Here is a 21,223-nt window from a genome sequence, read left to right on the forward strand (position 1 = left end):
TTCTCATTTCAATGGTGTTTTGTGGGAGTGAGAGGTGGAAGAGAAGAGAAAAAAGAGGTTATTGGGTTTGTGTATAGGTGGGTGAGAGTAGTATGCTATTGCCGAGACGGCAATTCTGCGCTGTGGGGATGTATGCCAGTTGCCGTCTCCACTCTCTGATGCTCTGCCCGAAGCAGCATCAGCGGTGTTCGTACCATCATTCACACCGTTCCCCTGTTGTCTGTCGTGGCGTTGGGGAATGCCAGCAACACATTCGTTTGTTGCGGCAGGAGATGGGCGGGGCTCGCACGCTGTTGGCGGTGCACGAGGCGGCCGTGCGGTTTGTGGCGGCGGTGCACACGACGGTTCTTTTCCCGCGGGACGTTGTGGGCGGCGTGGAGGACTTCGCCGCTCGACTCGCGCGGGCCCACGCGGAGTTAACTGCCGTCGAGGAGTTCGGCGCGTGGCTGCAGGCCGCCGTGCCGCCCACCGCGGAGTTCATCTCCGCCGCGGAACTCACGCGGCTCGTCTTGTCGTTTGGACGATACCACCGCGGAGTGCGTTGGGGCGGCGAGTGGCATCGCGGTGGCTATCTGCTGCATCCATGGCACAATACTTATTGCCCCGCCACACACGCCGAACAGATGCCATATGTACACTTGCTACAATGGATGCTGCACACAAAGCCTCGCAGACATAACACCAGTCAACACATTAATACAAATAATGAAGATACTAATGATTGCGGTGGTCTTCTTAATGAACCGTTCTCCTCACGAGATGAGGCAATGCGGATATGGAATGCCTTAGAGACCTTTACCCCACCATCATGGAAGAATGCTGCGTCTACGGGTAGTAACACGGGATTTACGGCACTTGACTGTGGTTGTCATAGTGGGTATATGACAGATCTTCTTTTAAAAGCTGGGGCTCATCATATAGTGGGTGTTGATGTCTCAAAACATACACTTGGAAGTGCAGAGGCGACAGTACACGAACACTTACAGGAGCGGCGTAGTACGGGTCATGTAGCCAAACGAGTACATTTTATGCGTTGTGATATTTTACCCGAGTGGGAGACTGTAGCACCAAAGGAAAACGGGGGTACTCCATTGAAAGAGAGTGTCTTGACTGTTGCTGCTAAACGTCGTCGACGTGAAGCAAGACAGCACAACATCGCCGTTGATCCGGATTCTGTGGAAAAGGAAAAAAATTTTGATCCTGTTGATTTTCTCGTTTTCCACCCACCAGCAAAACCCCTCTTTCCTTCATGGCCTTCTTTGGAGGATGCATTTAACTCTAGGGATTTTGCGGGAAGTGATTTAGGGATATCACATCCACATTCTTCTTTGCCAGTTTTACGTGAAATACTGCAACAGCTTCTATTTGTTTCTTCAAATGAAATGGATAATAGTTCCTCACGACAGCATCGACGAAAAATACCATTAATAAAGGAAGGTGGATACGTTGCTTTTATTCTACCTCGAACCTTTGATCCGAAGTCTATCTTGGAATATACTTCATTAGAACCTCTATTGGATAGTGGTGGTTTTGGTGTTACCCCAGTAATGCCTCTTGGGGATGTTGTTGTTACGACTTTGGAGGGATCGTATGAGTTGGTACTACGTCGGCGCTATTCACTTAAAGAAATGCTTGATGATTCTGAAGCAACACATCGCCAGGATATGAGATACATTCGCGCATTTGCCCATCCACAGTTTCATAAGCGTATAGAGCGTGAATTACAGGATTTTTACAAGGTACATCAGATGATAGATCTTCTTGTACTACGTAAGAAGAAATTAAGCAAAAATACCGATACTTTCTATAATGGGGATCACAACAATGTTAATGAAAAAAGTCATTCTAATAATGGTAGAACAACTGAGCCTCTTCAATATGAAGAGAGTTTTGAGTTTACTGAGTATATTCCAGCAAATGCACCTTCTCCAGCACATCACTGGACAGAGGTTACCCCTTCATATTCCTATCTAGAAGAAGAATTTTTTGGTGGTAATAAGGTGATAACAGCATCAGGATTAGAAAAAGGTACAATATCAACGCCAGGAGTTACACATGAACAAAATTTTTTGGCTGTTGGTCATACCATCCCTCCTATGAGACGTAATAATTTGCACGGTGATGATGAGTTGAGTCAGTCCGAACTGCATACGGTACGACGAAATTTACAAAATTACCGTAATCTGTTTGCTAAAGAGCTAAAGGAGAAACGATCAGGTCGTCTGCGTAAGATGGCATTACAACCATTGGATAAACAAGAATGGTATATTGATGAGAAATTAGTCAAGTCAGAGTCAGCGAAGGTTGACTTGATGAATGAGTTATCGCGGTTCGATATGCAGGATTGGGATTGATATATAATACCTGTATTTGAGAAGAAGGCGAACGTTGCTTTAATTATTTCCCTTTTATTTTATATTCCTTGGAATATATATACATATACATATATTTGTGTTTTATTATTATTATTATTATTATTATTATTATTATTATTATTGTGGATTTTATTATTTTGTACGTGTAAACCGGAAGTATTTTATCTCTCTTTCTCTCTCTCTCTATGTATAGGCTCTCAGCCCCAGCCTCTTTTTTTTTTTTTTTAATAAAAGAAAAAAAAAGCCAGCTGATGGTAGTAGTAGAATGTGCGGATCTCACAGTGGAGTTGCAGCGCCTCCGTCTCTTCGTTACAGATGCTCTAGAGATGAATATAAATCAATGCTCAAGAAATATAGAGAACCCCTTACTCTTTTTAGAAGCCGCTCAAACATATTCTACTATTTTATCAAAATGTGAAGCGCCTTTATCTACTATACCTGATGGTTATAATACAACTCTGTATGAAGCGGCTCGTGTAGGTGTACTTCTGCTTTCTGCAACAGATGATGCCAAAGATAATAATGTGATCGAAACTATTCCAACAAAGTCCGCATGTGATTATGTTATTGAGGGTATTGAACGTTTCTCTCTCCTCTTGCCTTCTGGAAGATTAGTAGAGGCAGAAATACATGAAGAGATTATGACCATGGTGAGTTTACTAGGGTATACAGCTACACAATGGCACTTACAGGAACGTGCAATGACATCTTCAGTTTCACCGGTTATACATGGTGGTGATAATATTTCATCACCCTCACATCGAAAGCGTGTACGGATAGACAATTACCTACGCTGTGCACAGACACTGATGGAGCGGGGATCATTCTCCTGTAGAGATGCAGAACAACTTCTTTCTTCTTCTTCATCTTCTTATGGTGGTACACTGCAAAGGTTTCTTCTTCATACGCTACAGGAAGAATTTACACTCATGCGGCATCTCGCAAGTGGTGCGCACACTGCTTTGGTCAGTGATGGAATGGATGATATTGGTACTACCGAAGTGAATGATAAAAGCTGCAACTGTTTATCATCAAATGGATTTTATTACTATGCTCCTCTTCCTTCGCTATGGAATAACAACACTGTACGACATGGGCGAAGTGCCTCAACGGCATCCGCTTTCTCTACGGGATGTACAACACCACGCTCACGCCATGGTGGAGAAGAACACGGATGGCAATTGCGTAGTAGTGGCAGTAAACGCAATATTGCTCTGAATAGAAATAAATGCAAAAATGGTACTTCTGTAGAATGGGCGATGACAGTTTTGGGATTACTTGGTACAGGAATTATTTCTCTGCAGGATCCGTACGACAACACGTCTGATTTTGTAGATTTTATTGGGGATTTAGTGAGTGTATGCGCTATTGTGGTGCTACCCTTTCTTACCGAGCAGTTGGAATCTTTGGAATTACAACAACAAGAGACGTCATACCTATCTAATCTTCAAGAAACGCAGAATATTTTACTTCATGCTGCTGACGATATGGTGAAGTACAGAAAATATGTTAATGTAGTGAAAAACTTTCTCTCTCATTGGGATCCTTCATTTGTTAGACCACACATTCCACCAGCTGTACCGGTGGACGGATCATTACCCCCACCGTTAGAGTTGGTCGTAAAAGAAAAGGATAAAGAAACACAAACAGAAAAAGAAGAAGAGTGTAAGAAAAAAGAGGTTGTTGCTACATCAGAAGAAGTAGTCACCACAGTGAAAGAGACCAAACAAGACGATGAGTTACAATGGGAATCTGTAGCACCGTCGTTGGCAGCTCATCTCGCCTCTAATACAGATAGTAATGGTACAATGTCCTGGTCGCAGGTTGTCTCACTTGCTACTGAAACGAAGCATTTCCGTGAGACAGAAGTGGAGAAAATGTGGGGTAATTGGGTACGAATGCGTGGAGAAACAATCGCGTTAGCCAATGAGGTGGTGCGCATGCAGAAGCGCCGTGATGTTCTGCTGGAGGTAAGGTCACTTCTACTCCCTCCAAGCGGATCTACTGAAGTAAATTTGCAGCAAAAGTGGGAGCAGCAACTCAATCAGTATGAAAGGGATCTTCAGGAAGCTCTTGTCAAGAGTAAACAGAAATAAAAAAAAAATTATGGCTTTTTCTTCTCCATTGGTTTGACTTGGCGACGACGATAGGTTCTCTTCTGTGTTCTCGGTATCATTACAAGTCAGTCTTATTCTGGTGTTGAAATATTAGGCTGATACTTTTTTGTGTCCTCTTTTTTGCTTCTGGAATTTTTTTTTTTGTTTATTTCACCCAGTAATTCGAACACCAACTTTTTGTTTTTGTGCCATCTCCCCCTCTTTATCTCCTTCACTCGCTTTTTTTTTATTTCACTGGTATGTTCGCTTACAGTCTCGTAAGTTGTATCGATGTTATCTTGCTATACTCTTTTTCTCTTTTCCTCATTATTATTATTATTATTATTTGCAATGACTTGCCTCTTAGTTGACTGCACAAGATCAAGAGAAAAGTACTTCAGTAACGTTTGTACGTGAGTAACAGCAGAATTAGAAAGTGAGTTCATACAAGAAGGAAAAAAAAAAGAATAAAACACCGAAAAAGAATATAGGAAAAGAAAGCAAAGAAAGGTTTCATATCACCGAAAAAAAAAAAGAAAAGAAAGACAGAAAAAAAAATGACCGAACTTGTGAATGAATGTGACGTGGCCTTTATAAACGGAGCCCCCGGATTTCCCTACGAAAAGGTTTACCGTTGTTTTTCTGGTGATAATAACGGTCTTCTATTCCGACTTGTAAATGACAAGAAGCAGTGGGCTTTCTACAATGACACAGAAGACTTGTTCTTCCGCGTTAATGCAAAGTTTGGCCCCAACTCCGACCTGAAGCCGCTTGGCCGCACAAAAATTGTTGAGGCGACAGATGATCACAACTGGCGTTACAACGCCAGTGTGACAGTGGGACCGGGCCGTACGGAGCGATTCGTGGAAGGTATCGTCGAGGGCTTCGAGGTGAACTTTGCCAGTGAGGCTATGCCAGCCGAGAGTGTGGAATTCGAGAATGGTGCCCCTACAGTGGAGTACGAGACGGTCTACAAGTGTCTTAAGGACTACGGTAATGGACTCCTCTTTCGTCTTGTCTCAGAGGACCCCAAAACGGGTGAGCGCACATGGAGTTTCTACAACGATACAAAGGATTTCACAATGGATGTGGAAGTTACATTTGCCAACAAGGACTGCGTACAACCGTTGGGGAATGTACGGGTGGAAGACGCACCTGATAACGAGAATGGGGCAGTATATAAGGTTTCAGTAAAGCCGCTCTGCACCGAGGAATTTCTTCGCGGTGATCCTCATGATTATAATCTGTCGTTTGTGGCAAATCCAATGGATAATGAAAAGGCACTGGAAGATTATGAAGTTGTTTTTGAGAACGGCTCACCAAACCCTGAAGTTGTCCTTTACCCAGGTTCCAAGGTTTTTAAGGGTTTTAAAGATAAGGGTAATGGCCTTATATTTCTTCTTCTTGATGATGAAAATAAGAGGTGGGCATTCTATAACGATACAACGGAATACAATATAACGGCAACAGTGAAGTTTGGCCCCAAGTCTGTCTATGAAGCGGCACAGAATGTTTCAGTGTCTCCTGATCCTGATGTGGCTGGAGGTACCGTTTGCGTTCTCACGGTTCCACCTCTCACAACAGAACCTTTCCTTACTGGAAATCCAGGAAACTACCACATGTCATTTTATGCAGAACCGGTAACGAAGACTCAACACGAAGAAAACCCTGCCTTCGAAAACGAAGGACCTGACGCACATGTCATGGCTCACTATGATAAAGTCTATAAATGCTTTAAAGAGAATGGTAATGGTCTTCTTTTCCGTCTCGTGGATGAGCAAAACAATATGTGGGGTTTCTACAATGACACAAAGGATGTCTTATTCACTGTAAAGGTCCGTTTCGACAACGACTCTAAAGTTACTCCAATGGGTAAAACGACGACAGGAGAGGATGATGATCTTGGCGAGGTGTACATGCTTCAAGTTGAGCCACTTGCTACTGAACTTTTCGTTTCAGGTGAAGTGACAGGTTTCGCCACTAAGTTCACTGGAAAGAAATACAGACCAGTGTAGAAAAAAAAAAAAATCAGGAGTTAGCTCTATTTATTTTGTTCCCTGAGCAAAAAAAAATATATGGGATTCGAAGGAAAAAAATAAATGTCAAGTATGCAATATATGAGCACACGCATGCCGAGTAGTATTAGAAGGTACAAATAGAGTGAAAAAGGATGAGAGAAATGTATTTCTTTTTTTAAAGGTTTTTTTTTATTTTTATTTTGCTTTTATGCCTTTTTTTTGTCATTGTTTTTTTTTTGTTTTGAGTCGGGTATTCAACCCAGCACCAAGGCACATTCACCGTTGTTCCACACAAACATACAAACGAAACCATGAAAATGGTTCTATCTGTGTTATTTTTGCTTATCAGTGTGGTTTCAATGGGAGGGCCGAGTGTGAGAAATATATCTCGTGAATGTTTTCCTATATTCTTTTTTTCTTCTTTTTTTTTTTTTTCTTTTCCTTTTGTGCTCGTGTCAAAAAAATTTTTTTTTTTTTTTTCCTCATCTGTCCCGTGAGACTATGCGCACGCGTGACGAAGAGGCTAGGAATTTAACCTAGTAGGAGGGGATGGATACTGATCGATTACACTGTTTAACAATTGAGGCAAAAATATTCGGTGAGTGAAATGAAAGAAGAGTGGGTAAATGGGTTTTTTTTTTTTTTCGACGCTTTCTTCTTAATGAATTTTTTTTTTTTCTGTGCTTCCCCTCTTGTTAGCAGTGTTTTGTTCTTATTGCTTTGGATATTGTGCACTGTGAATATATATATATATATATATATATATATATATATATATAATGATTTTTCTTTCCCTTTACTTTTTTCTTTTTTTTTTTTTTATTATTCCTCTTTTTGTGGTATTTTTCGCTGTTTGCATACCCTATTCGTAATCAAAATAAAACAAAAATTAGAAAGGATTGAAGTCTGCGGTGGTAGCCAAGGTTATTGTCTACACTCACGTTACACGTTTATTGAGGGATTAACGTGAGGTGGAGGGTACACTTGATCTGCATAGAGAGTGGTGGAAGAGATTGGTGGTGGTTGTGATGTCTGCGAGCGGCGACGAGGTGTTCCCCCCGATTCTGTGGGCGCAGCGGCCGGAGTACGTTCTTGTGTCGATCCCGCTGCCGGACGCGACGGACGTGTCGGTGGAGATCCGCGACGGGCGGGTGCTGCACTTCCACGCGGTGGCGGGCGGCCGGCGGTACGGCTGCGCACTGCCGTTGTTTGCCCCCGTCGTCTCGGAGGAGAGCCGCCACGCCACCCTCCCGCGCGGGGTCGAGCTGCAGCTCCGCAAGCGACCACCCCCCACCAATGAAGAGGAGGGAAAGCAAGAGAAGGAGAAGTTTGAATTCTCACGGGCATGGCCACGCCTCACAGAGGACAAGTCCCGCAATACACGCATTCAGGTCGACTGGACCCGCTGGAAGGACGATGATGAGGATGAGGAGGATCCAAGCGGGGTCGATGGACAGGACGGACTCGGCGTAAATTACGAAGAGCTCATGTCGCAGATGATGTCCCAAAAGGACATTGACGAAAATGACCTTGCGCTTGACGAGAACTCAACAGGGGTAGGTGTTAAGGAGAATAACAACAATAGCTGTAATAGTAACGCGAATACAAAGAACGAGGATGAGGATTTTGATGACTTACCCCCGTTAGAGGAGTAAAGAGAAATCAAGAGGCGAGAAAAAAAAAAAAAAAGGAAATGACGGACCGAGTACTTTCTCGGCATTATCATCTGTTTTTTTTTTCTGTACAATAACCCTGTTTCGCTGTAAAAAAAAAAAAAAGAAGAAATGTTTTTTTTTTTTTTTTTTTAGGGGGAGGGGCGGTTATTGACACCACGTCAAACTTCCTCCTTTTCTCGTTTTCTCTTTCTTTCTCTTCTTTCCACGTTGGTATTTACATCCCCCTTCCCTTTTCTTTTTTTTTTTTGTTGTGCGTATTTCTGCGTATGTATTTTTTAAAGATACGTTCGTATGTGTGTTTCTGGGGAGGCTCTTTGCGATCAAACGTGTGTATATGTACATGTGACTGTGTTTGAAATTCGTTTTTTTTTTTCTTCTTCTTCTTCTTTCCTCCTAGTACCGTATTGCGACGGCGATGGTGAGGTACTGAGGAAACCTATTCTCGTATTATATTTACGAATTCCTCATAGGCATGCTATCTGATGACTTATATCTTTATATTTATACTGACGCATTTTGTGAAATTGATCATCTTTTTTTTCTTTTTATTGTAAATATACGTATATTTGTGTATGCGTTTTCATGTTTTCATAATAGCTTCACAATGATATTATGTTAGTGCCGTAGGTAAAAAAAAAAAAAAATGAAAAGGAAGGGGCCGTTATGGTATTCCTGATTAACTTGACGAGGAGCACACTACCGGTGAGTGTCCTCAAAGCGTTGTCTCTGCACGTACATACAGCTCGGCATGTGTGAAACAACTAGAACAACAAGTGCAAGAACAAAAGGAACGTTTACTTGTGATGGTGGTGGTGTACTCATTAAAGAGGTGAAGTCAAATTTTTGGTTCAATGGGGCGCAGATGATGTAAGAGAGTCGATATAAAGTATATACTAATTTGTACGGTGATTTCCATACTGACTTTTTTCTTCATTGCGGAGTGCACGTGCTGAAGATGAGTTATTATTAATTTTTTTTTTTCTTTTGGAATTTATTATCAATCTGGTTCTTATGCTTAAATGCTTGCATTAGGGGTAAATAAGGGGGTAGGGAAGGGAATTAAAAGAAATCATCGCAACGAATCATTTACAGGTTTTCTGTTTGGACTTGTGTTAATGATGTTTTTTTCTTTTTTTCCTAACATACTAACGGTAGTAACATGAGGTGGAAAAAAAAGAATTGTTCTTCATTTTTATTCCCTTATTATTATTATTTTTTTTTTTTTTTACTGCAAAGGGTATCGCATTTGATAATTACATTTTTAAAAGTTGGAGGAAAAAAGGGTAAGTAAATCGCTTACGTTCGCCAAAAAAAAAAGTAGTAGTAATATTAGTAAGAGTTATAGTGATGAGGTCCTTTTTTTCCAAGAAAACATCTGGAATTGACCCAGTCAAGCTGAAGGCAAACCTCCGCATGGCTGTGACGCGTCTGCGTATGCAACAGAATAAATTGGTGAACAGTGTAAAGATTCAGAGACGACAACTAGCGGAGCTACTCGCACTACAAAAGTACGATGCCGCTCGTATTAGAGTGGAACAGGTGATCCGTGATGATGTGAGCATTGAAGGTCTTGAAGTACTCGCGCTGTTTCTTGACCTTATTGCGAACCGCATTCAGCTTCTCACAGAGAAAGGTAGTGGCGCGGGACACTGTCCGCCAGAGTTAAAGGAGAGTATCACATCAGTACTGTGGGCCACTGCTCGTGTAGGAGACTCTGTACCTGAGTTACAGACTGTAAAGAAATATTTTGAGAATAAGTACGGTAAAGAATTTATCGTGGTGAGTGTGAACAATACGGAGTGTTCAGTAAATCAGAAAATTATTGACCGTCTCGGTGTCTTTACCCCATCCAACGCCTCTTGCTTGGAGTACCTAACTAATGTTGCGACAGAGTATGGGGTTGAGGGGTATGACGTGGACAAATTGCGAGACCCAAATGGACTTGTCGCTTCTGCTGCCGCCGCATCCGGTGGGGCTGTGATAGGTGATAATGGGGCCGCATGGAAAAATGATGCGGAGACAAAAGCAGCGGTGGCATCCGGAAATGTTATCAAAACACCTTCCGGTTTACTAATACCAGCGCTAACGACACCACGTGATGATTTAGAGTGGCGGTTGTTACAGTTAAAGAGAGAATAAAAGTTGAAGACGCCCATTGTACATGGTCCATTTCTTCCTTTCCCTTCCCCGCAATAAAAAAAGGGAAGAAATATACACACATGTGTGTATTCATAATATGTGGTTGCATGGCATCAGATTTGCTTTTGTCTTATATATATATATTCTTTTTTTTTTATACCCACCAGGGTGATTTTGATATTATTCTCTGGTATTGTGTATTTTTATGTCTCCTTAGTCTACCGAATGGTGTAGAAAACCGAACAAATACTGCTGTTTTTTTTTTTCTTTTTTTTGTATTTCTCAGACCTGAGTGCGGAAAAACAAAAAAAGTCATATATAATATTTATATAGGAGGAGACGTTATTATCTCTTTCTTTTTTTTTTATTATTGAAAATAGCTTAGGGGAGAAAGTAAGAGAATTGAAGAGTAAGAAAAAGAAATAGAAAGCAAAACTAAAAAAAAAAAGCCAGAAGAAGGAGGGAGTATAGTAAAAAAAAAAAAAAAAAGAAGGGAATAGAGGTGGTAGAAAATATGAGTTTCAATGGAACATCAGGCCCTGCTGGCTTTGGCATTACCATGGCACTCTCACCTGGTAGTACCCCCTCAATTGCTGCAGCCTATTCAGGCGATAATGCTGCTACTGCTGCTAGTGGTGCAAACAAGCCACGACCTGTATCAGATTTGACAGAGGAAGAAGTACTACAATACATCGTTGACAATGTAAACAAGGTGCTCTCTCGACACTACTCACTTGTGGATTTTGACGCCATTCAGGGAGTTCCACTGTTGCAAATTGTTAACGATATATTTGGCACACTTTCTCCTGCGCAGCAAATGGACCTTGAGGAAGTGCCACTTGAAGAGGCAGTCTCACGTATGATTGAGTTCCTCACAAAGACACTCGGCTACCGTGTACCGCCGCTTCTCTCAGAAAGTTTTCCCACTGGTTTTGCAAATGCTCAAACCACTGTTATTTATCCAACATTATACTGGGTACTTTCAAACATGGCACAGAACGAAAAACGTGTCTATCTATCGCGTTTTCTTCAACGACTTGATGTACCAGAGGCTATGCGGGCACAGGATGAAGATGTACGTGCCCTCTACCAGCAATATGAAAACCTCCGCTCAATGTTTGTACAGACACACCGCCGTGTTGACGCACTTCGCCAAGCACACGCGGATCCTGCTGAGGCACGCCGAAAGGTCGCTGCACTTGAAGAAGAGCGGGATCGTTTAAAAGGATACATTCAGGGCGCGGAGAAAAAACTCAGTGGGGTACCAGATAAGGAGGCACTCGTCAACGCGAGCAAAGCTCTACGCGCAGCACTTGAAGAAGAATCAAAACTTTCGGAGAAGCGAGTGGAACTACATCAAACACTCATTTCAGCTCAACAACGAAGTACAGAGACGCATAATCGGTTGCAAAACCTTCGTCGTGATGCTGCTGATGGTCGAGTAAATGTTATTGCACGTCGTTTACGAGATGAAATTCAAACAAATAAGATTATTCTTGAGGAACAATTGCCAAAAGAGATTGAACGAAAAAAATGTGAGAATGAAGAACTAAATCGTCTTATTTCTGAACCTCTAGATATGCAAGCACTTTCGACAGAAAATCAAAAACTTGATGATGCATTAAGAACACTTCAACAACAAGTAAAAGAAAGACAAAAACCTGGTGAAGATGGAAGTACAATTACTACAATCAAACAACAGGTGCAACTTGTAACGAAGCGTAAAGAGGAAGTATTGGAACAATTAACAAGCCTTCAGGCTGATAACAGTCGAGCACTCAATGAGATACGTGATAAGGAGAATCGCATCAGTCAACTTCGTGAGGCGCACCAAATGTTAAAAGGTGATGAATTCCGAGCCTTTTCCAATCAAGTACTGGCAAAGAAAACAGCAAGCGAAGGAATGCGAGTAGCTCTTTCGGAAATGCGTGTAGAATGGGGAGTACTTACATTTACAGAAAATGTTCTTAAAGGTCAGTTTGATGCCCTTGATGCAGAGATTGGAGACTTAGAAGGAAAACTCGGATTACAGGGATACAGTCGTACTTTAGAAGCTCTGAGTAAACTAACTCGCGAAAAGGATACTATCGAAGAATTAAAGGGAAAAACACTTGAAGAACTTTCACGAGTTGTACAAGATTTTACTATGGCAATCCGTGAACGCCGTACAAAACTTGCCCCTCTTATTAATGAACTTCGTACGGTGCGGCAAACAGCGTCAGAAGTTGACCAAGAATGGCTCGAAAAAAAATCACAGTACGAGTATCAAGAAGGTGTACTTATGGAAGATATATCAAAAATGGAGCGTGAAGTACAGGTACTTCGGGATGAAACTAATGTGAATGAATCTATCTACCATCGCTTACAGGCACAACAGGTTCTTCTTACTGCTCAGTTGGATCGACTGGAGGGTGAACGGGAGTATGAAGAAATTACTCGTAGCGGTACAGATAGTCCAACAACTGGTGAACGTGCTCAGGCGGCTACAGGAGCAAGTTTTTCTTGTACGTACTGTGGCAAGACATGCCCATCAAGGGGTTGGTTGTTGGTTCATTTAAGCAAAGAACACGGTGTTAATCCCATAGCAGAAAAAGGGTTTGAACACGCCATTGAAGATTTACAAGTGCGTTTGCGGGATCTACAACAACGACAGCGAGATATTCAGGAAAATTATGAAGGAAATGTGATGCAGGTAGAATGGTTTAACAACCTGAAACGAGTGTTGGAGGCGAAACTGCACGCTATTCACACCGAGGAGCCGCGGGGTCCTAATGCCCTTGATAATGACATACAACAGGTAATGGGAAGCGCCGGAGCGGGCGGTACCGGTGTAGACATGTTGGTACTCACTGGAAATTAGAGTTTGAGAGATTTGGAAGAGGGAGTTGGGGTTGGAGGGTTGTGAGAATCGCAGCGGTTGCGCGATTGAGAACCACTTCTTCTTCTTCACCCGCTCCCCCCACCCTCCAAGAAGAAAAAAAAAAAGATGTAACAGTTACTACTGCAATGAAAGAAGCAAGAAGAAGAAAAAAAACATGAAATGAGAGTAACAACGTGAAGAATATTGAACTTGTCGAGACATTAAAGAAATATCAAGTACAAAGAATAGAGATGATCGTAGACCGTGATTGAGGGCAATCTTCAGGCTACTCTTTTTTTTTTTATTGATTCACACCTGTGTGATTTATATAGTGTAGAGAAAAAAAAAAAAAGCATTATCAAAACTAGAAGAGTGACGGGGTTACAGTGACAAATGTAAACCAAAATGTTTACTATGGGTTTATTACTGGATGTGATTCTTCTGTTCACTTATTTTCTTTTTGTTTTTTCTTCTTTTCTTGCGTTTTTTTTTTTTTTTTGTACCTGGACACACTCTAGTGTTGTGGGAAAGGGGTGTGGGACAAGACAGACGTCTGTCATACATACATAAACACACATACACACACACACACACAGGAAGTTAAGTACAAAATAACCGACACATACATTCACCTATATAGCGGCGAAAGTACATTCTTACCTGTATTGTCGTCCTTTTCTTTTTTTTCTTTTTACCCCTTCTTTTATTCGTTTGTCATTCCTTTATTTATTCTACGTGGTTTTTTTTTTTTTTTTTTCTTTGAGGTTTTGCCTTGTCATCTCTAATGAAATCAGGCACTCGCCACAGTGCTCGTGTGATGGCTGACGCTGGGCTGAACAGTAGTGACGTGGCTGCACCCGATGCTGAGGGTCTTCGCTCCACATCAAAGAAGCGCCCATCACCGCTGTTGTTAACACCATTGGCTAGTTTTTCTGCAGAAGATCTATCAATGCTTCGACGTTCATCACCAGATGCGTATCAGGCGCTTCTGCAGTATGAGCAACTTTGTCGTCACAACACTGCAGTTATCGAAGCAAAGGAGACAGAGCTGCGCCGATGCATTGACGTTGGACAGGAGGTTCTCGCGAAGATGGATCACTTGCAGCTGCGCTGTTCGCAACTCGCAAAGGAGCGCGACGACGCTCTAGAAACTGTAGCACAAATTCAACGACAAACTCATCGTCAAGAAGTGAAGACATCTCGTGGCGAGGGTAAGGGAGTTCTATCGTTAATGCAACAAGAGAATCAACATCTCCATAATACGGAAAGAAATCTTAGGGAGCAACTACAGCAACGCGAAACAGAGCTATCGAAATTACACATTGGTAATGAAAAATTAAAGAAAGAGTTAGATGAACAAAAGCAACTTCATAATGCGCTGAAGCAAGACCTTCAAGAGGCGGTGATTGTAGCTCGACGTGCCGGAGCAAGCGCTGAGACAGCAGAAAAGGCACGGCATGTTGCAGAGACGTCTCTTATGGAATTACGGCGAAAAGTGGAGGAACAGGAACGGGAATTAAAACAATTATATGTGACAAATCGTGAGTGTCAAGATACTTTAGTAAAACTCCAACAACAACAACATGAGTGGACATCATCATCTATGCGGCAATATGATGCAACACAGCAACCATCTGTTCAATTACTTGGTGCTGCTGCGCAACTTGTGGCGATGCACAATCAAATGTTGGATATTATTATGATATCAGGACGTATTAATAGGAAATCTCTTCTTTCTCCAACGGCGTTCTCACCACCTACACGGTTGCGTGTTCCAACGAAATTGAACGCAGAGAATGGTGTTAATAATAGTGGGATGGTAGAACAACTGGAAGATTGGCTTCTTCAATCCCTAGAAGAAACTTCAAGGCTCGTTCCAGAAATAACAAATCTTTTTCAGCAAATGGAAGATCGACTGCGACGCTCTGAAGCTGATCAAGAACGATTGAAATCTGATCGACAGCTTGCGCTTGATGAAGCTCAAGATCTAGGGTTGGAGAATGAACATCTACGACAGTCACTTTTGGCACTTAAAGAGGAAGTGCAGTCTCTTGATGCACAGACAGATCAGTTGCGTGAGGTAGAGAGTTTAGAGACACGACGGCAGGCTCTCCAGCGTGTCGCTACACTTGAAGAAGCAAAACGTATAGAACAAGAAACTTTACAGCGAGAGTTGGAGCAGGCAAGACGCCAAGGTGCTTTAGAGTTGTCCCAATTGCATGAACGTTTAGAAGAAGAACGAAATGCAGTAGAACGAGAAATTCGTTCTCTTCGAGCTGAAGTTGACCGATGGCGTGCTGATGAGAAGGCAGCAGCCATAGCAGCAGCAGCGGCAACGGCAACAGCAACAGCAACAGGACGTCTAGGTTCTGCAGTATCCCCTCCAGAAGATATCCAACTAAAGATGGAACAGAGGCAGCGGGCACTACAAGGAATGATAGATGAACTTGAGATGGAAAATCAACGACTTCGTTCTAGAAACTCACAAGATGTTGGTCAATTAAAGGAAGAAATTTCTCTTCTGGAGCGAGCGGTCCAAGATGGAAAGACACGATACCATCGACAGATGCAGCAACACGAAGAAGAAATGGAAAACATAATGCAAAAGCAGCGTGATGAACTTCAGCGACTACGTAATGCAGAAACAACTGCCCTCCGACGCGCTGAAGGACTACAACAAGAAATAGAACTTATAAATGTTACAGTGCAGGAATTGCGGGGAAAACTTCAAGTTACTCAACAGGTATCAGATCAGCAACAACAACAGCTGAAAGACGAACTTAGACAGACACGTGATGAGCTTGAGAGAGTGACAGCTCAGGTACAAGAGACGGTAGAGAAGCAACAAGAACAAGAAAGGTTTTACAAGGCAGAAGTACACCAACTAACTACAGAAAAAACCCAGATACAAGAACAACTTAAGAGTTTATCCCCTTTTAGGGAGTCCGATTTGATAACTGAGCAGTATATGAAAGATGTGGAAGCAAAGGATGCAACTATTGCTTCTCTTAACCGTCAGTTGCGAGAAGCTGAAATAGGAGCAGCTAAGTTACAAGATGCTTTGCATCGTTCTTCTCAAAAGGCAAAAGAGGCATTTGATTCTTCAGTTCCTGTTGACCGCTATGAAGAACTTGAGACAGAATTGATGCAAGAACGAGAAAATGCGGAATCTCTTGCGAGTTCTTTAGCTATAGCAGAAACTCAGATGCAGAATCTTCGTACACGTTTGAACGATCAGCAACAACGTATAAGAGATTGCTTGAGCATGATGCCACCGAATCCTGCACGTAGATGTTCAAGAGCTGCTTCAATATTGCAAGCAGCTGCAAAAAAATCAACGGCACGACTTCTAGCTGTTCTTGAAGAAGAAGAGCGGCATCCTTCATTGTTATTTCCTTCCCCTAGTTCCACACGTGATAATGAGGATTTAGCAATTCGGTTGTCAAATCATGAAACTGAAACTCCTACAGGAGGCGTTCAGCAGCCATCTGGGTTGTCCCCAATTCCAGTATCACCACGACCTCCATTACATAGTCCTCAGAAATCATCACCTCTACAACAAGTACAACGACAAGAACAAGAACAAGACATTGGACGAAGTATTAGTCGTACTCTTTCTCCTCCAACTTCACCAGTGTTGGATGATTTAAGTCCTCCTTCTGTGCAAGGTGTGTGGCAAGACAAGGAACAAGCGGTGACGTCATTTTCCTCTGCGCTTGAACGATTCATCACTGATTTAACCACCTCCATGGATCAAGTGTTACTCCAGCCTTATACTCACTTTTTTGAGTCTCTGCATCAACTTCGCCAGTTATTTTCAGAATCACCAAAGGAAGTTGACACAACCTTTGAACCTCAAAGTGTTAAAGAGAATAGTAGTCAGAGTGAGAATAACAAGGGTAAGGATGATACAGGAATGAAAGAAGGTGAATTTACCGGTGTTATTAAAGCTGGACTGGAGCGGTGTGACAGCGCCTCTGAAGATGCTTTGTGGTGTGCGGTGTCCGGTGGCATCATTGATGCTTATGTGGATACGTGTGCGGCGGTGTTCCAGCGGGTGCGCCGCAGTGCTGCTAGTTACCAGCGAGAGGAGGACCTCCTGCGGTCTGGGCAGCGGACCGGCACGGGGAGTTCCGTTCGTGTGCGGCGGCCCGCCGGCGACGTGTTGAGTAGCCAGCGGGAGTTGGAGGCGCAGTTGGCAGCCGCAGCAGCGCGGCTCACAGCGGCCCAAGAAACCGCGCGGGAGGCGGAAGGGCGGGCCGACGACGCCGCCGCGCGCTGCCACGAACTCGCCACCCGCGTGGAGCATCTCGAGCACCGCCTCGCCGCCGGGCAGCGGGAGTGGGAGGCGGAGCGGCTGCAGTGGCGAAACACTGTAGGAGATCTGCAATCAGAGCGGGAGGAACGACGCAGGGAAAGGCTGGAACAGCAACAACAACAGCACCGTCAAGAGATTGAACGACTCGAACAGGAGCTACAGGAGGCACGTTTATCACAATCAAAGGCTAGTCATGCGTTAAACGAAATTCGTGAGCAACTTGAGGCATCAAATGTGCTTATACAGGAACGACAGAATGAGGAGGCGGCGAGGGCAAGGAAAGCAGAAAGAACTATTGAGTCACTGCAACAACAGTTGCGGAATGCACAGATATCACATCAAACCTTGCAGAAATCTCTTTTAACAGAGGAACAACGAAGTGCAGCTGCAGATGAACGCTCTGATATAGTTGCCCAACAACTTGCAGATTGTCACCGCCATATACGAGAATTAGAGGAGAAAATTGCTGAACTTCAAGAAGCGTGGTTGCTACAGCAACGAACGTTGGATGTAGAGTCAAAGAAGACTGAGGCGTTACAGAAAGTAAATCGTCTGTTAGAAGAACGTTTGTCAGAGGTTGAAGGTGACAGGGAGCCTCTGCGACAGCAACTGCAAAGTTTATTGCTTCTGCAGCCGTGCGAAAACGACTATCATCTTACCTCTGCTAAATAAAGATAGAGGGAAAAAGTAAGAGAAGTAAAGAGTGATTAGAGATACACGTGTTTTTTTTTTTTGTTTTGTTTTTAAATTTACCTTGTTAAAAATGTGGTTTCACTTGTTGTTATTGTTGGATTTCCTCCCTTTTTTTTCCCTTTGACTACAAAAAGGGAATGAAGAGATAGTGTTAGAATGTGTGACATATCTTTTGTTTTGTATTCATTCTCCCTATTTTTGACTTCTTCAGTTTTCAGGAGTCTTGCATCTTTTTTTGAGACTTCTTTATTTCTCTTTTCCCTTCAGATATATACACGCATACATGCGCCAACACATTACAGACACACACGCCTACTGTTCCTTATTTTTCTTTTTTTTTTGCATTTTTTTTCCACTTTTCCTTCCTTTTTTTTGAGAAGAAAGAAAACAAAAACGTAGTGTACAGAATCTTCTAAATTCTAACGATATCTATCGAATTATATCTTTGGTTTTTTTTGTATTTGTAATAATGTTTATTGATAAAGATTACAAAGGCGATACCCACCAGAACCCCATCAGAAGAAATAATAGCGATAGCAACAATATAAACAATAATAGAATGAATGAGTTTAAGAGCAACGGAGATGCTGGTATCAAAAATGATGCTAACGTGGTATATTCAGACCGGTTAATGCACTCAGAGTGTGGCATAACACCTGCGTATGGTGTAGAGGTTCGTGAGAGTCGTCCGCATATTCATCCTCAGCGGTTTGAACTTGGAAAGGAGATGCAGCAGCGGGGCAAGAAACACATTGATCCACAACACATGAATCTCAGTGACGATGCCAAACGAGAAGAGGGGCGCTATGGCAAGAGACATTTGCAGGTTGGGAACAATCGTACTACTACTGTTGAAATGGGACAACAGACGACAGCGCCAGTGCGGCGTGGTGAAGGCCCGCGCAGCAAGACGATAAGTACATCTATGCAACTCTCTGAGGCACGCTTGCGGCAGATAGCGAAGGACCCGCGTTATAATCAAGCGGCGAGTGAACTACTGCAGCATAGAGGAGATCCTTCTATTGTACACGAGGAGGAGCGTCTCTCGCGACGTGTGGCATCGGAGAAGTACGCACAGGGAAGTAGCGCACGCTGCGCTGAGTTGCGTGATCAGAAGCGTTCAGACGACTTAGGGTCGCCCGCTGTGGCCATAAAGACGAGAGTGCCATTTGCACTGGATGCATCTACACCGCGTGCGGATAACGTGACGGTGCACCGCAGTGCCTACTACCGCAATGCGGAGTCGAAGCAGCAGGAGCGGCCCCGCAGCAGCGGTCTACACTCACACCGCCAGCTGCAGGACCACGTGGAGTTGTCGAAGAACGAATACCCCGATCCGCCGGCGGTGGGCGTGCGGGTGACGCCGCGTTTCGGTCACCGCCCGGCAACGGCGCAGACACGCCCCGCCACGTGCCTCGACGAGGAGGCCCTCCGCCGCGCAAAGGCCCGCTGCCATCAAAGCAGCCACAGTCGCATGCCGGACTTCATATTTGGAGCGCCACAGCCGTTGGAGGCGCCACGTCCAACACTTCGCGGCATCACGGAGGAGCGCTGGAAGGCTGCAGAGGAGCGCACTGCACAGCGACGCACCGGACGGGCAATGGCACACCAGAGCCACAAACGTACCGCACTCTGGTAGAGTAGTTAAAATAGGAATGACGAACAACAACAAGAAGAAAAAAAAAATTATATATATATATATATATATATATATATATATATATATATACGTTATTAGAGAGATAATAGGACTGCATTATTGTACAAGTAAGAAGGAGAGAAAAAAAAATTGGGGAAAATGGTTCAGGTGGAGAGGAAAGAAAAATATAACAGATAGAAGAAAAGTTGAAGAGATAACAAAAACTGTGAGAGATGAAAGGACTTTGACCTTTCTGTGGTTCCCAATGCCTTGAACTGATTTCTGTTTATATGGTTTGTTTCTGTTTGTGTTTTATTTTTATCTTTTTATCTTTTTTTTTTTGCTCTAATGTGTCGTTCATAGGGCGGTGTATATTTGTCACACAAGTGAATTGTACTTGTCTCCTATTTGGAGTTTGGAGTGAGAAACGGGAGTTGCTGGGAGCTTTATATTCCTGCGTGTAGTTTTGTGTCTGAATTCCTTTTTCCCACGCTGCATCCTGTATTTTTTTTACTCCCTTAAAATTTTTTTTTTTCTGTTACACGATAACTCGTAGACACCTCTGGTGTGTTTGTGTGTGTGGGGGTGGGTGGGTGGTCCATGCACTGTTTTATACCTGTACGAGTCCCTTCTTGAAGAGATACTTTCCTCAAAAAGTGCACATATGGTTTATGTTTTATTATTATTATTATTCTGTTTTTACTATTGCTATAGCGTCTAGTGTGAGGAATAAAAAAAAAAAAAAAGAGAATAAAAAAGGTTCAAAGTAATCATATATTATATCTATATAGATTTATAGATATATATTAGATAATATGACGAGTAAAAGTAGTGGGGGTGAAGAAGATGGGGGCATCCGTAACGGTCAAGCCTCTTCGGACTTTCCCACTCTCACAGAGGCTGCAACGGTTGTTTTAACTGAGGAAGAACTGCTAAATCTTCGGCGTAATCTCACAGAGGAAAAGATTGCACATGCCAAGTATTTGCGATCTCATCCAGAGATTGATGCCATCATGCGGTGTGCAATGCAAATGCTCATCATGCAGCGCCCCGATGACCCTGTGAGTGATCTACTAGAGTTCTTTGCTAACACTGACCTAAAGGCTGTTCTACAGGCAAAGGAGGAGGAGCGTGTACGCAAGGAGGCCCTTGTAAAACAGCAACATGAAGTTATGCGTGCATTGCCTCCATGAGAAGAAAGATTTAGTTGTAATGTTCTCGTTTTATGATGTACTGTACTGTTGTAGACTTATCAAATAATCAATGATCACATTTCTTTGGAAAAGGTTCTGATAATGATCTTGAAATGATGTATGTAACCAAAAAAAAAGGTATTATTATAAAAATGGAAATCAATTAAAAGAAAGAAAAATAACACATGAAAATAAAGGTGAGTAAAGTCTTTTTTT

General features: G+C 42.8%; 9 protein-coding genes across 9 annotated transcripts; all 9 read left to right on the plus strand.

The window, feature by feature from the left end:
- Positions 1 to 92: 92 nt before the first annotated feature.
- TM35_000011200 (uncharacterized protein) lies at positions 93 to 2,354 on the plus strand (the record flags this gene model as incomplete). Its single annotated transcript, XM_029020801.1, has 1 exon — positions 93 to 2,354. One exon carries the CDS (start codon positions 93 to 95, stop codon positions 2,352 to 2,354), a length of 2,262 nt encoding a protein of 753 aa, XP_028887309.1.
- Positions 2,355 to 2,626: 272 nt separating this feature from the next.
- On the plus strand, positions 2,627 to 4,471 carry TM35_000011210 (uncharacterized protein; the record flags this gene model as incomplete). Its single annotated transcript, XM_029020802.1, has 1 exon — positions 2,627 to 4,471. One exon carries the CDS (start codon positions 2,627 to 2,629, stop codon positions 4,469 to 4,471), a length of 1,845 nt encoding a protein of 614 aa, XP_028887310.1.
- Positions 4,472 to 5,028: 557 nt separating this feature from the next.
- TM35_000011220 (uncharacterized protein) lies at positions 5,029 to 6,486 on the plus strand (the record flags this gene model as incomplete). Its single annotated transcript, XM_029020803.1, has 1 exon — positions 5,029 to 6,486. The coding sequence occupies one exon, from the start codon at positions 5,029 to 5,031 to the stop codon at positions 6,484 to 6,486; it is 1,458 nt and encodes a 485-aa protein (XP_028887311.1).
- Positions 6,487 to 7,517: 1,031 nt separating this feature from the next.
- TM35_000011230 (uncharacterized protein) lies at positions 7,518 to 8,144 on the plus strand (the record flags this gene model as incomplete). Its single annotated transcript, XM_029020804.1, has 1 exon — positions 7,518 to 8,144. One exon carries the CDS (start codon positions 7,518 to 7,520, stop codon positions 8,142 to 8,144), a length of 627 nt encoding a protein of 208 aa, XP_028887312.1.
- Positions 8,145 to 9,512: 1,368 nt separating this feature from the next.
- TM35_000011240 (uncharacterized protein) lies at positions 9,513 to 10,304 on the plus strand (the record flags this gene model as incomplete). The annotated part of the gene is made up of 1 exon (XM_029020805.1): positions 9,513 to 10,304. One exon carries the CDS (start codon positions 9,513 to 9,515, stop codon positions 10,302 to 10,304), a length of 792 nt encoding a protein of 263 aa, XP_028887313.1.
- A 514-nt stretch (positions 10,305 to 10,818) lies between these two features.
- Positions 10,819 to 13,164, plus strand: TM35_000011250 (putative intraflagellar transport protein 81; the record flags this gene model as incomplete). Its single annotated transcript, XM_029020806.1, has 1 exon — positions 10,819 to 13,164. One exon carries the CDS (start codon positions 10,819 to 10,821, stop codon positions 13,162 to 13,164), a length of 2,346 nt encoding a protein of 781 aa, XP_028887314.1.
- Positions 13,165 to 13,948: 784 nt separating this feature from the next.
- Positions 13,949 to 18,154, plus strand: TM35_000011260 (uncharacterized protein; the record flags this gene model as incomplete). Its single annotated transcript, XM_029020807.1, has 1 exon — positions 13,949 to 18,154. The coding sequence occupies one exon, from the start codon at positions 13,949 to 13,951 to the stop codon at positions 18,152 to 18,154; it is 4,206 nt and encodes a 1,401-aa protein (XP_028887315.1).
- Positions 18,155 to 18,734: 580 nt separating this feature from the next.
- On the plus strand, positions 18,735 to 19,814 carry TM35_000011270 (uncharacterized protein; the record flags this gene model as incomplete). Its single annotated transcript, XM_029020808.1, has 1 exon — positions 18,735 to 19,814. The coding sequence occupies one exon, from the start codon at positions 18,735 to 18,737 to the stop codon at positions 19,812 to 19,814; it is 1,080 nt and encodes a 359-aa protein (XP_028887316.1).
- An 815-nt stretch (positions 19,815 to 20,629) lies between these two features.
- Positions 20,630 to 21,007, plus strand: TM35_000011280 (uncharacterized protein; the record flags this gene model as incomplete). Its single annotated transcript, XM_029020809.1, has 1 exon — positions 20,630 to 21,007. One exon carries the CDS (start codon positions 20,630 to 20,632, stop codon positions 21,005 to 21,007), a length of 378 nt encoding a protein of 125 aa, XP_028887317.1.
- Positions 21,008 to 21,223: the final 216 nt, after the last annotated feature.

Source organism: Trypanosoma theileri (genome assembly GCF_002087225.1).
Source record: "Trypanosoma theileri isolate Edinburgh chromosome Unknown TM35_Tth_1_V1, whole genome shotgun sequence".
NCBI classification, from domain to species: Eukaryota; Euglenozoa; class Kinetoplastea; order Trypanosomatida; family Trypanosomatidae; genus Trypanosoma; species Trypanosoma theileri.